This window comes from Salmo trutta, chromosome 4, assembly GCF_901001165.1.
Source record: "Salmo trutta chromosome 4, fSalTru1.1, whole genome shotgun sequence".
NCBI classification, from domain to species: domain Eukaryota; kingdom Metazoa; phylum Chordata; class Actinopteri; order Salmoniformes; family Salmonidae; genus Salmo; species Salmo trutta.
In genome coordinates this window covers 22,627,938-22,642,762 of record NC_042960.1, presented here as the reverse complement: position 1 = coordinate 22,642,762, position 14,825 = coordinate 22,627,938, and the positions used below count along the sequence as shown (strand labels likewise).

Here is a 14,825-nt window from a genome sequence, read left to right as displayed (position 1 = left end):
AGTCCAAATTGCAGAGTGGGAACTTCTTGATGCAATTAATGTCTTTAGACCAGGGAAAACTCCAGGGCTGGATGGCATACCAGTTGAGGTATATGAAACCTTTTTTTATCTACTCAAAGATCCACTATTGGCATGTTTAACCACTCCTAAATGGTAAACTATCAGGTACGCAGCAAGAAGGTTTGATTTCACTATTACTGAAACAGGACCCAGGTAGTAAGTATAAAGATCCTGTCCCTTTAAAAAAACTGGAGGCCCCTTAGACTGGTGTTGTGATTCAGAAATCCTAGCTAAATGCATAGCACATAGAATTAAAAAGGTGTTGTCGGATGTTAGTCATCCTGATCATCCCAGCTTTTTTACATGGACGATACATTGGAGATAATGTAAGACAATTCATTGAAACAATAGAACACTATGAAAAATCTAGGAAACCAAGTCTGGTAATCAATGAAGTTTTTGAAAAGGCTTTTGATAAAGTTTGACTAGAATTTATATATAAATGCCTGGACTATTTTAATTTTGGCGAATCTCTGGGTTAAAGTTATGTATAGTTACCCCAAGTGTAAAATAATAAATAATGTCTACTTCTCAAAGTATTACACTGTCAAGAGGAGTAAAACAAGGTTGTCCGCTGTCGGTATATCTATATCATGGCCATTGAAATGTTAGCTATTAAAATCGGATCCAACAATAAAATCAAGGGGCTAGAAATCCAGAGTTTAAAAACAAAGGTGTCATTTCACGCTGACAACTGAAATGTCCTCTTAAATCTGCAATCTGGATCCCTGCACAGCCTCATAGAGGATCTAGATAATTTGTCTAACATCTCTGGATTACAACCGAACTATGATAATTGTACCATTTTACGTATTGGATTGCTAAAAAATACAACTTTTCCATGTAGTCTACCAGTAAAATGGTCTGATCGTGAAGTGGACATACCCTGTATTCATATCCCTAAAGAAATAAAGGAATTTACTACAACAAATTTCAACTAAAAGTTAGCAAAAAAATATCTTTCTACTATGGAAAGGTGAATACCTGTCTATTTGTGGGAAAATCACCCTGATTTAATTATTTAGTCATATCCCAGTTTACCTATTTACTTATGTGTTCGGGGGGCATTTTTTTAAATATACAGTACCAGTCAAAAGTTTGGACACACCTACTTATTCAAGGTTTTTTAATTTTTTACTATTTTCTACAATGTAGAATAATAGTGAAGACATCAAAACTATGAAATAACTCATATGGGGTGATGTAGTAACCAAAAAAGTGTTAAACAAATCAAAATATATTTGAGATGCTTTAAAGTAGCCACCCTTTGCCTTGATGACAGCTTTGCACACTCTTTGCATTCTCTCAACCAGCTTAATGAGGTAGTCACCTGGAATGCATTTAAATTAACAGGTGTGCCTGGTTAACAGTTAATTTGTGGAATTTCTTTCCTTAATGAGTTTGAGCCAATCAGTTGTGCTGTGACAAGGTAGTGATGGTATACAGAAGATAGCCCTATTTGGCAAAAGACCAAGTCCATATTATGGCAAGAACATCTAAAATAAGCAAAGAGAAACAACAGTCCACCTTTACTTTAAGACATGAAGGTCATTCAATCCGGAAAGTTTCTTCAAGTGCAGTCGCAAAAAAACAAAAAGCACTATGATGAAACTAGCTCTCATGAGGACCGCCACAGGAAAAAAAGACCCAGAGTTACCTCTGCTGCAGAGGATAAGTTCATTAGAGTTACCAGCCTCAGAAATTGCAGCCCAAATAAATGCTTCACAGAGTTCAAGTAACAGACACATCTCAACATCAACTGTTCAGAGGAGACTGCGTGAATCAGGCTTTCATGGTCGAATTGCTGCAAATAAACCACTACTAAAGGACACCAATAAGAAGAGACTTGCTTGGGCCAATAAACACGAGATGCAGAGTAGGCGAACGGATGACCTCTGCTTGTATGGTTCCCACTGTGAAGCATGGAGGAGGTGGTGTGGGGGTGCTTTGCTGGTGACACTGTCAGTGATTTATTTAGAATTCAAGGCACACTTAACCAGCATGGTTACCACAGAATTCTGCAGCGATACGCCATCCCATCTGTTTTGCGCTTAGTGGGAATATAATTTGTTTTTCAACAGGACAGTGATCCAACACACCTCCAGGCTGTGTAAGGGCTATTTGACCAAGAAGTAGAGTGATGGAGTGCTGCATCAGATGACCTGGCCTCCACAATCACCCGACCTCAATCCAATTGAGATGGTTTGGGATGAGTTGGACCGCAGAGTGAAGGAAAAGCAGCCAAAAAGTGCTCAGCATATGTGTGAACTCCTTCAAGACTTTTGGAAAAGCATTCCTCATGAAGCTGGTTGAGAGAATGCCAAGAGTGTGCAAAGCTGTCATCAAGGCAAAGGGTGGCTACTTTGAAGAATCTGAAATCTAAAATATATTTCAATTTTTCTACACATTTTTGGTTACTATATGATTCCGTATGTGTTATTTCATAGTTTTAATGTCTTCACTATTATTCTACAATGTAGAAAATAGTAAATATAAAAACCCTTGTATGAGAAGGTGTGTTCAAACCTTTGACTGGGACTGTATATTAAGGCATTAAACCTCCCACTAGAATCATCAGTCATACAGAAGTTATACTTAAACCTTAACTAGTTCTCCAGTAGATTAGTAAGAATGACTCACCCCTTTTTACCTTTAACCAGATTACAACCTCTCACTTTCCGTTAATTGAAAATGGAACCTTTTTCAAAATACCGCCCTTTCTAAAACAAGCAATACACAGCCGGTTCTAATTCCAGTTTCATCCTCCAGAAAAGACAGAACAAATATTACAACAAATAATATTGTTAAATTCAAATAATGCTAATAGATAAAAAATATATATTTATATATAAAAAAGGAATTATCTTGTCAATTATATTATGAATAAGAAAGGTGGAGTTATGTCACATGTGCAGTTAACAAATTCTATCCAAAATTACAACAAACTGATTGCAGCATTACCACAAAAATGGAGGAGGCAAGTGGAAGGGGAAGAAGGTAGGGAATTTGTTTGTTTACCCTTTAATAAAGACCAAAATTGGCAACAAAAAAATGTAATAAATAAGAAAAAATATCAGTTTTACTTGAGGACCAAAATGTTGAACATGGCGCCATAGAGGTTGCAAAATAGTTTTTTTTTCTCAATCTGTAGATACTATGTGATTTGACAGGTTCAGAATTTATGTGAAACATCACAGCACAGTTGAAAAATATATGGCACATGTAAATCATTAAAGGGCGGTTTACAGAGATGGGTGGGATGGACTGAGAGTGGGGTGGGTTTAAAAGCTCATGTTATACATTACATCTAGTCATAACTATTATACATCAAAATATCCAATTACTTGCTGCTATGTAACTATTGTAAAAAAATAAAATAAAAAAAAGTGCCATGTATGTAGAATGTACATGTAACAACAAAATAAAAGCTGTTTAAACAATGTTTGTGAGGGTGGATGGGCCCCCCAAAAATTGAAATAAAACACTTAATTGACATGACTTGAAAATGACCATATGGAGCAGTATTAGTTCTGGGAGGAGACTCAGTCATCAGTTGACAGCCAACTGGTGGAACGGGACAGACCGCCCACATCATCAGTTGAGCTTTGATACCATTCAGATTTGGTCAGTTACTGAGTCCCGGGGCTGTATTATGTAGGAGTGCTGATCTAGGATCAGTTTTGCCCTTTAGATCATAATCTTATAATTACTATTATGGGCAGGAGGGACCTGATTTCTAGATCAGCACTCCTACTCTGAGACTCTTGATAGATATGGGCCCAGGTTCTTCTTTTCTCTCCTACAGTTCATTCGCTGACTGTTGTCTATTTCTCACTACTGCAGGTGATGTGTCTCCCATCAGCATGTCTCCTATCAGCCAGTCCCAGTTCATCCCACTGGGGGAGATCCTGTGTCTGGCTATCTCAGCCATGAACTCCGCTCGCAAGCCCGTCAACCAGGAGGCCCTGATGGAACACCTCGCCACATGCTTCCCAGGTACAGTAGCTACAGGGTGACATTTCTAGCATTAGCTCAATGACTGTGGGTATCTGCAGTCAGTGGGGGAAATGCAAAACTAACCCAAGAACAATATCTAAGTGCAACTTCTTCACCCTATACAGTTGGCCTATAATACACCCCAAGACTGTGTTCATTAGGCATGAAAAATGGAAGAAACAGACTGAAATAAGGAGGAACTACCTTGCCTTCTCCAATAAGAAACGTTATTTTTCATTTTCCATTGAAACATTTGTAAACACTTCCTGTTGCGCGCCCTAATTAACACAACCCCTGTAACCCCCTAAACACACACACACACACACACACACACACACACACACACACACACACACGGTGGTATGGTAATGTATGCATTCATGGCCCATTGATGATATATATTGATATTGATGATATATATATATATATAGAGGCAGTTTGTTTAAGGTATTCAAAATCCCTGTCCCCTTCACTCATTCCAGGGTTCTGAAAACAGACCATAATACCACGCTGCAGCAGCATGTTTATATGCTGAACAAAAATATAAACGCAACATGCAACAATTTTAAAGGTTTTACTGAGTTACAGTTCATATAAGGAAATCAGTTAATTTAAATGAATTAATTAGGCCCTAAAATATGGGTTTCACATGACTGAGAATACAGATATGCATCTGTTGGTCACAGATACCTTAAAGAAAAAAAAAGTAGAGGTGTGGATCAGAAAACCAGTCATAATCTGGTGTGACACATCTCCTTCACATAGAGTTGATCAGGCTATTGATTGTGGCCCACTCCTCTTCAATGGCTGTGTGAAGTTGCTGGATATTGGTGGGAACTGTTGTGCACGTCGATCCAGAGCATCTCAAACATGCTCAATGGGTGACATGTCTGGTGAGTATGCAGGCCATGGAAGAACTGGGACATTTTCAATTTCCAGGAATTGTGTACAGATCCTTGCGACTTGGGGCTGCGCATTATCATACTGAAACACGAGGTGATGGCGGCGGATGAATGGCACAACAATGGGCCTCGGGATCTCGTCACGGTATCTCTGTGAATTCAAATTGCCATCGTGTTCGTTGTCTGTAGCTTATGCCTGCCCATACCATAACCCTGTTATGGTATGGGCAGGGTACTCTGTTCCCAAAGTTGACATCAACAATTGCCAATTGCACACTCAAAGCTTGAGACATCTGTGGCTTTGTGTTGTTTGACAAAACTGCACATTTTAGAGTGGCCTTTCATTGTCCCCAGCACAAGGTGCACCTGTGTAATGATCATGCTGTTTAATCAGCTTCTTGATATGCCACACCTGTCAGGTGGATGGATTATCTTGGCAGAGGAGAAATGCTCACTAACAGGCACATAAACAAATGTGTGCACAAAATATGAAGAAATACGCTTTTTCTGCATATGGAACATTTCTGGGATCTTTTATTTCAGGTCATGAAACATGGGACTAAGCTTTAGATGTTGCGTTTATATTTTGGTTCAGTGTAATTGGAGTAAATGTTTTGTTCAATGTAGCCTTTCATTTCTTTTCTGTACTGGGCTTACATAAGACTACCCTGTCACTTTCCACATGGCTCCTTTCCAGGTAGGTCAACTTTCTTTTAAATTCAGCATCACTTCCCTCCATGTAGATGTCTTAAAACTGAGTTTAATCTCTAATTGCGTCATGTTGGTATGGCAATTAACAAAGTGTGATGTAATGTCATGCAACAGTAAACTCTTACTAGTAAACGCTTATGTACAGATTTATCCAGGGGGCCTACTTTTGTGTTTGTGATTGTGATTGTAGGGTTAGCTAAGGACATGGATGGAGGAGGGATACAGAGTAGCCAACCTTTGGCTCTGTCTCGGTCTGGCGGCTCTAGTCTGTATGACACCAGTTATTGGGGAGGCAATAAGAGGCGATAGTCATAATGGAGAAGGATGCAACACTAACTGCATTCAAATATGAACTGTTATTCTGAGGCAGATTCATGAATCTGATGAATCTATTTCAAAAAATTATAAATGGTTATATAATTTGCGGTAGAGTTGTCCTATCTTATTTACAGATTTATTGACTTACTCAGTTTACTGAGAGGAATTGCTTCTCATAAAGGCAAGGCTCAGTTCATTAGTGCTATGCAACCGTTTCCATCTGTAGGATTGAAATACTATAATAAGTACTAGAAATAAAGCTACCGTAGAATCTTAACTGTTCTTGCTGAATATGGACTTTTGTGAAAATGTATGGAAGATGTTTAACCTTGGCAGGGATAGATTACATTTTGGATGGGGAAAAAAAGTGAGAATTTAAACTTGAATTCATAAATTTTTTTTCATGTTTATATAGGATTAACTAGATGGTTTTGGTACATGAAGTACAATTGGTGGGACTTGCTTTAACTCTTTAAAAGTATTTTTGTGGTAGAAGTTTAAAAGTTTTACTATATTATTTAAAGCAAAGCAGTTACATACAGACTACTAAACTCAGCAAAAAAAAGAAACGTCCTCTCACTGTCAACTGCGTTTATTTTCAGCAAACTTAACCTCTTGCGAGTACCCTACCATTGGGGGCGCCACAGCGCATTTTGGAAAAAATTCGTTCCCATTTTCAACGGCCTACTAATCAAACTCAGAAGCTAGGACATGCATATACTTATTTTATATGGATAGAAAACACCCTAAAGTTTCTGAAACTGTTTGAATGGTGTCTGTGAGTATAACAGAACTCGTATGGCAGTCAAAACCCCGAGACCGATTGAACCAGGAAGTGGGATTCTGAATTGTGGACTCGACTTCACAGCCTTCCCTATAATTTACAACGTGACAAAATGATAATTGAGCACTTTCCAGTGCTTCCACTAGATGTCCCCAGTCTTTACAAAGTGTTTTGAGGCTTCTGCGGTCGAAACTCAGTGAAGGAGACGATGTGGCAATTGGTCACAGTAGTAGGGCCATCAGCATTGTGACGTCGGCGGCCGTGTCTGCCCCCACCTTTGGAAACCTTTTGAAACACAATGAAATCGTCCCACTCGAATCTGATTGGCTCTCTTGTTGAAACAGGCCCTGAAGATTAATGTTATACAACGTTTGACATGTTTGAACGAACCTACAGCAGTCAAAAAAGTCATTTTTTGTTAGGCAGGTCCCGCGCCCGTATCAACATTTGATTACAGCCTTAGGACGCGCTAACAACAGCAAGCTAATGGAACATAAAGGATGGACTTTTTCGACCGAAAATACATTTGTCGTGGACCTGGGATTCCGGGAAGTGCTTTCTGATGAAGACAACTAAAGGTGAGGGATTATTGGCAATATTATACAAGATCAGATGTGATGTGCGATTTTTCAAAGATGGCGACGAGCTAGGCTTTCTAGCTCATTTTCTGGGTATCGCATCCCCTTTTATCTCAAAGTGTGATTACCCTGTAAAGTTAATTTAAAATCTGTTATGACGGGTGTTTTCAAGAGATATTCATCTATAAATCTTAGATTGACAATATAAAAAAAAAAATCGTTTTCGAATAGTAATTTATAAAATTGTAGCACTGTTTCCCGGGACGCATTTTATGGGAAAATAGTTAGTCAACGTCAGGTGCCGATGTAAAATGCTGTTTTTATATAGAAATATGACCTTTATTGAACAAAAGATTGCATGCTGTGTGTAACATGATGTCCTAGGTGTGTCATCTGATGAAGTTTGTAAAAGGTTAGTGCTGCATTTAGCTGTTTTTTGGTTATATGTGATGCGTGTGCTTGGTCGGAAAATTCATATGATGCAACTTTTACCATGTACTCCTCTAACATAATCTAATATTGTGCTTTTCCTGTAAAACCTTTTTGAAATCGGACAACGAGGGTCGATTCAAGAGAGGTGTATCTATAAAACGATATGAGACAGCCCTATATTTGAAAAAAAAAAAATATTGAATTTCGTTATGCTAATGTCGCTAGGAGTTTTCGCTGGAAAATGATCCCGCTAACGGGATGATATGCGCAAGAATTAACATGTGTAAATATTTGTATGAACATAAGATTCAACAACTGAGACATAAACTGAACAAGTTCCACAGACATGTGACTAACAGAAATGGAATAATGTGTCCCTGAACAAAGGGGGGGTCAAACTCTAAAGTAACAGTCAGTATCTGGTATGGCCACCAGCTGCATTAAGTACTGCAGTGCATCTCCTCATGGGCTGCACCAGATTTGCCAATTATTGCTTTGAGATGTTATCCCACTCTTCCACCAAGGCACCTGCAAGTTCCCAGACATTTCTGGGGGGAATGGCCCTAGCCCTCACCCTCCGATCAAACAGGTCCCAGACGTGCTCAATGGGATTGAGATCTGGGCTCTCCGCTGGCCATGGCAGAACACTTACATTCCTGTCTTGCAGGAAATCATGCACAGAATGAGCAGTATGGCTGGTGGCATTGTCATGCTGGAGGGTCCTGTCAGGATGAGCCTGCAGGAAGGGTACCACATGAGGGAGGAGGATGTCTTCCCTGTAATGCACAGCGTTGAGATTGCCAACAATGACGACAAGCTCAGTCTGATGATGCTGTGACACACCGCCCCAGACCATGACGGACCCTCCACCTCCAAATTGATCCCGCTCTAGAGTACAGGCCTCAGTGTAACGCTCATTCCTTAGACGATAAACGCAAATCCGACCATCACCCCTGGTGAGACACAACCATGACTCGTCAGTGAAGAGCACTTTTTGCCAGTCCTGTCTGGTCCAGCGACAGTGGGATTGTGCCCATAAGGTGTGAGGTTCGGATGTACTGATCCTGTGCAGGTGTTGTTATACGTGGTCACTGCGAAGATGATCAGCTGTCCGTCCTGTCTTCCTGTAGCGCTGACTTCGGTGTCTCACAGTACGGACATTGCAATTTATTGCCCTGGCCACGTCTGCAGTCCTCATGCCTCCTTGCAGCATGCATAAGGGACGATCACGCAGATAAGCAGGGGCCCTGGGCATCTTTCTTTTGGTGTTTTCAGAGTCAGTAGAAAGGCCTCTTTAGTGTCCTAAGTTTTCATAACTGTGACCTTAATTGCCTACCGTCTGTAAGCTGTTAGTGTCTTAACGACCATTCCACAGGTGCATGTTCATTAATTGTTTATGGTTCATTGAATAAGCATGGGAAACAGTGTTTAAACCCTTTACAATGAAGATCTGTGAAGTTATTTGGATTTTTACGAATTATCTTTGAAAGACAGGGTCCTGAAAATGGGAAGTTTTTCTTTTTTTTGCTGAGTTTATATCAACCATATTAATTTGGATTGTGAGGCATTTAGATGATGTCTAAACTACAGTTGGTGCATGTGAAAACTAAAAGAATAAGTCAATCACATTTATTTATATAGCCCTTTTTACGTCAGCATATTTCACAAAGTGCTTATACAGAAAGCCAGCCTAAAACCCTAAACAAGCAATTCAGATGTAGAAGAAAGGCAGGAACCTAGGAAGAAACCTAGTGAGGAACCAGGCTCTGAGGGGTGGCCCAGTCCTCTTCTGCTGGGCCGGGTGGAGATTATAAGAGTACATGGCCATTAAGGCCAGATTGTTCTTCAAGATTTTCAAATGTTCATAGATGACCAGCAGGGTAAAATAAGAAAGACATAGGACAAAGCGGTCTTCTGTCAGAAGATGGGAATAAAAAGCAGGATCATGTGGACAAGACTCTTGGGAAAGCAAAGCAACTCTGAATCAATCATGCTGTGGGTTTCAGGTAAATAGATGCACGATTTACATTAGTAAAACTTTCAGTGTGAATTATTTGAGTTTGATTTGAGTTGAATGATGATGTAATGATTAGAAAGTTGTAGGCTATTATTTGGGTAGAGAAATATGACAGCTCTAGTGATGATAGCTCTTTAAAAATATTTTAGGAATTATGTAGAATACAGTGCAGAATACAGTCGGAAAGTTTTCAGACCTCTTGACTTATTCTAAAATGGATTAAGTTGTTTTTTTCCCCTCAGCAATCTACACACAATAACCCATACTGAAAAAGCAAAAACAGGTTTTCAGAAATGTTTGCAAATGTAAAGAAACGGAAATATCACATTTACATAAGTATTCAGACCTTTTTACTCAGTACTTTGTTGAAGCACCTTTGGCAGCGATTGCAGGTATGATGCTACAAGCTTGGAACACCTGTATTTGGGGAGTTTCTCCAATTCTTCTTTGCAGATCCTCTCAAGCTCTGTCAGGTTGGATGGGGAGGGTCGCTGCACAGATATTTTCAGGTCTGTCCAGAGATGTTCGATCGGGTTCATGTCCGGGCTCTGGATGGGCCACTCAAGGACATTCAGAGACTTGTCCCGAAGCCACTCCTGTGTTGTCTTGACTGTGTGCTTCGGATCGTTTTCCTGTTGTCCCCAGTCTGAGGTCCTGAGCGCTCTGGAGCAGGTTTTCATCAAGGATCTATCTCTACTTTGCTCTGTTCATCTTTCCCTCGATACTGACTAGTCTCCCAGTCCCTCCCGCTGAAAAACATCCCCACAGCATGATGCTGCCACCATCTGAAGCCAGGTTTCCTCCAGGTGTGACGCTTGGCATTCAGGCCAAGGAGTTCAATCTTGGTTTCATCAGACCAGAGAATCTTGTTCCTCATAGTCTGAGAGTCCTTTAGGTGCCTTTTGGAAAACTCCAAGCAGGCTGTCATGTGCCTTTTACTGAGGAGTGGCTTCCGTCTGACCACTCTACCATAAAGGCCTGATTGGTGGAGTGCTGCAGAGATGGTTGTCCTTCTGGAAGGTTCTCCCATCTCTACAGAGGAACACTGGAGCACTGTTAGAGTGACCATCGGGTTCTTGGTCACCTCCCTGACCAAGGCCCTTCTCCCCCGATTGCTCAGTTTGGCCGGGCAGCCAGCTCTAGAAGAGTCTTGGTGGTTCCAAACTTCTTCCATTTAAGAATGATGGAGGCCACTGTGTTCTTGGTAACCTTCAATGCTGCAGACATTTTTTGGGACACTTCCCCAGATCTGTTCCTCGACACAATCATGTTTCGTGGGGCTCTACGGATGATTCCTTCTACCTCATGGCTTGGTTTTTGCTCTGACATGCACTGTCAACCGTGGGACCTTATATAGACAGGTGTGTGTGCCTTTCCAAATCATGTCCAATCAATTGAATTTACCACAGGTGGACTCCAATCAAGTTCTAGAAACATCTCAAAGATGATCAACGGAAACAGGGTGCACCTGAGCTCAATTTCAAGTCTAATAGCAAAGGGTCTGAATACTTATGTAAATAAGGTATGTTTTTTACATTTGTACATTTGCAAAAATGTCAACCTCTTTTTGCTTTGTAATTATGAGATATTGTGTGTCGATTGATAAGAAAAAATTTAATACATTTTAGAATAAGTCTGTAAAGTAACAAAATGTGGAAGAAGTCAAGGGGTCTGAATACTTTCTGAATTAACTGTATGTAGACCTACTGATAGCTAGCTTTAGGCTAAAAGTACATTTCCTGAAGAAAATGTGATGTGTGGTGCTAGCTTGTTTTAAAGTATGTATGGTTTTGAAATATGTTATAGTAGTGGTAGTGTCTTCAGTAGTAATGATGGTGACTGATTATAGTTGGAAAAAGTAGGTAGATGAAAAGATAGAATAGCCTGAACATAAGAATGTTGGTTGGTGTATCTAGCTCGAACGGTTCAAGAGTTACTGTTGGTGAGTTATTTTATTGAAATGTATGCAAATGTATATAGTTATAGTTGATAAATCTTTCAAAGAATTTGAAATTAGGATAGCCTGAACATGTGAAAGATGGTGGTAGTATCTGCAATAGTAATGGTGCTTTTTATATTTGTACCTTTTATTTAACTAGGTAAGTCAGTTAAGAACAAATTCTTATTTACAATGACGGCCTACACCGGCCAAACCCTAACCCAGACGACGCTGGGCCAATTGTGCGCCGCCCTATGGGACTACCAATCACAGCTGGTTGTGATACAGCCTGACATCGAACCAGGGTCTGTTGTGATGCCTCTAGCACTGAACATTGGGTTTGTGTCTCTAGCTTGAACGGTTCAAGAGTTACCCAACAACAATAGTTGTATTATATGCTAATGTTCTCCTTCAAGTTGTTATAATTTATAGTGGAGACCAGAGCTAGACCAGAGTTAGTGAGAACCAAAGCTAGCTAGCTATGCTCAGGACCAGAGCTGGGGTCAGAGGAAGTGCAGACCAGACTGGTAGTTGTGGTCAGTAGGTCTGTAGTTGTGGTCAGTAATTGTGTTGCAGGATCTTTGGGCCTTACAGTATAGACGTGGTCAGTACTTGTGGTCTACATGTGGTCAGTAGTTGTGTGGTTGTGGTCAGTAGTTTTGGTAAGTCGCTGTATATTCAGTAGTTCTGTGGTTGTGGTCAGTAGTTTTGTGGTTGTGTTCATTAGTTGTGTGGTTGTGGTCATTAGTTTAGGTCAGTAGGTGTGGGGTTGTGGTCAGTAGTTTTGGTCAGTGGTTTAGTAAGTAGTTGTGTATTCAGTAGTTGTGTGGTTGTGGCCAGTAGTTGTGGTCAGTAGTTTTGTGGTTGTGGTCATTAGTTGTGTGGTTCAGTATTTGTGTGGTCAGTAATTGTGTGGTTGTGGTCATTAGTTTAGGTCAGTAGTTGTAGGGTTGTGGTCAGTAGTTATGGTCAGTGGTTTGGTAAGTAGTCGTGTATTCAGTAGTTTGGGGGTTGTGGTCAGTCGTTGTGTGGTTCAGTAGTTGTGTTGTGTTCAATAGTTGTGTGGTTGTGGGTAGTAGTTGTGTGGTTGTGGTCAGTAGTTTTGGTCAGTAGTTGTGTGGTTGTGGTCAATAGTTGTGTGGTTCTGTAGTTGTGTGGTCTGTAGATTTGGTCAGTAGTTGTGTTGTGGTCAAAAGTTGTGTGGTTATGGTCAGTAGTTGTGGTCAATAGTTATGTGGTAATGGTCAGTAGTTGTGGTCAATAGTTGTGTGGTCTGTAGATTTGGTCACTAGTTGTGTGGTCTGTAATTTTGGTCAGTAGTTGTGTTGTTCTGTAGTTGTGTGGTTGTGGTCAATAGTTGTGTGGTTGTGGTCAGTAGTTGTGTTCAGTAATTATGGTCAGTCGTTTTGTGGTTGTGGTCATTAGTTGTTTGGTTCAGTAGTTGTGTGGTCAGTGGTTGTGGCCAGTAGTTGTGTAGTCAGTAGTTTTGTGGGTGTGGTCAGTCGTTGTGGTCAGTTGTTTTGTGGTTGTGGTCATTAGTTGTGTGGTTCAGTAATTGTGTGGTCAATAGTTCTGGTCAGTAGTTGTGTGGTTGTGGTCAGTAGTTGTGTGGTTGTAGTCATTCGTTTAGGTCAGTAGTTTTGTGGTTGTGGTCAGTATTTGTGTGGTCAGGAGTTATGGTCTGTAGTTGTGGTTGTGGTCTGTAGTTGTGGTTGTGGTTCAGTAGATGTGTGGTTGTGGTCAGTAGTTTTGGTCAGTAGTTTGATTGTGGTCAATAGTTGTGTGGTTCAGTCAAAACAAAACAAGCAGCCTAATTTAAAAAAAAATAAAATCTGAATGTACACTTTTGGTCAGTAGTTGTGTGGTTGTGGTCAGTAGTTGTGTGGTTGGTCAGTAGTTGTGTGGTTGTGATCAGTAGTTGAGGTCAGGAGTTATGGTCTGTGGTTGTGTTGTGGTCAGTAGTTGTGGGCATTAATTGTGTTCAGTAGTTATTGTCCGTGGTTGTGGTCAGTAGTTGTGGTCAGTCGTTTTGTGGTTGTGGTCAGTCATTGTTTGGGTCAGTAGTTTAGTGATTGTGGTCAGTAGTTGTGGTTATTAGTTGAGATCAGTGGTTGTGGGCATTAGTCGTGGTCAGGAGTCGTGGTCAGTAGTTGTGGTTATTAGTTGAGATCAGTGGTTGTGGGCATTAGTCGAGGTCTGTAGCTGTGTTGTTGTGGTCTCTAGTGGTTGTGGTCTGTAGTGGTTGTGGTCAGTTGTGGTTGTGGGTTGTGAGTAGTAGTTGGTTGCAGTCAGTCGTTTTGGCCAGTAGTGTTGGTCAGTAGTTGTGTGATTTGTGGTCAGTAGCTGTGGTTGTGGTCAGTAGTTGTGTGGTTGTGGTCAATAGTTGTGTGGTTGTGGTCAATAGTTGTGTGGTTGTGGTCAGTGTCTAAACTACAATTGTTGTGTTTGAAAACTGAAAGAAGTGCAATGAGAAGTGATCAGGTGAAATATCTAGAGTAAACTTGGCAATTGTTGTCCAAGGCAGTTTTTAGCTAGGCAACAGTTGCCTTGGCTAAAGCCAGTATGAGAAACATGCGAACAATCATTTGTGCTTTGAAACTAAGTAAATACTGCACTCTGACCCACAAAACGTATTTGCTAGATTCATGATAGTGTTGTTAGACAAAGCAAGGAAAGTGAACTTTAAAATTCTATGTATTGTTATTGGAATTTGCAGCTGTTGTTGGTAAGCAATGAATCTGCTACCTTCTGACATTACTTACTGCATCTATAAAGAGAGAGAGGTTGATGAGTTACAGCTCTATCTATTGATTGGTAGAAGCTATTCCTTATCCGCTTTCAGAATAGCAGGGAAGTAGACAAAGAAGTCATACCCTCTAACTTGTTGGCCAAGTGGTCAAAGTAGAGGATGTGGGTCAAAAGTTACATTGTTGCATTTACAGTGAATGGAATGTTGGAAGTGATGATGTCACAATGGTGCCTTTAGAATTATGAGGAAATGCCATGAAAGTGTTTGGAGGACTTAAAGTATAAAAGATATCAAGAAGTTGTAGGTAAGCACACTGGTCCTGACCAGTCTACTCAAAGT

General features: G+C 40.4%; 1 protein-coding gene across 2 annotated transcripts in view; it reads left to right on the top strand.

The window, feature by feature from the left end:
- LOC115192072 (storkhead-box protein 2) overlaps window positions 1-14,825 on the top strand; it is a 60,772-nt gene that overhangs the window by 35,306 nt on the left and 10,641 nt on the right. For both annotated transcript variants that reach the window (XM_029750189.1, XM_029750190.1), the window contains exon 2: window positions 3,904-4,056. In XM_029750189.1, coding sequence (XP_029606049.1) covers window positions 3,904-4,056 — 153 coding nt within the window. The remainder of the gene's footprint in view (window positions 1-3,903; window positions 4,057-14,825) is intronic.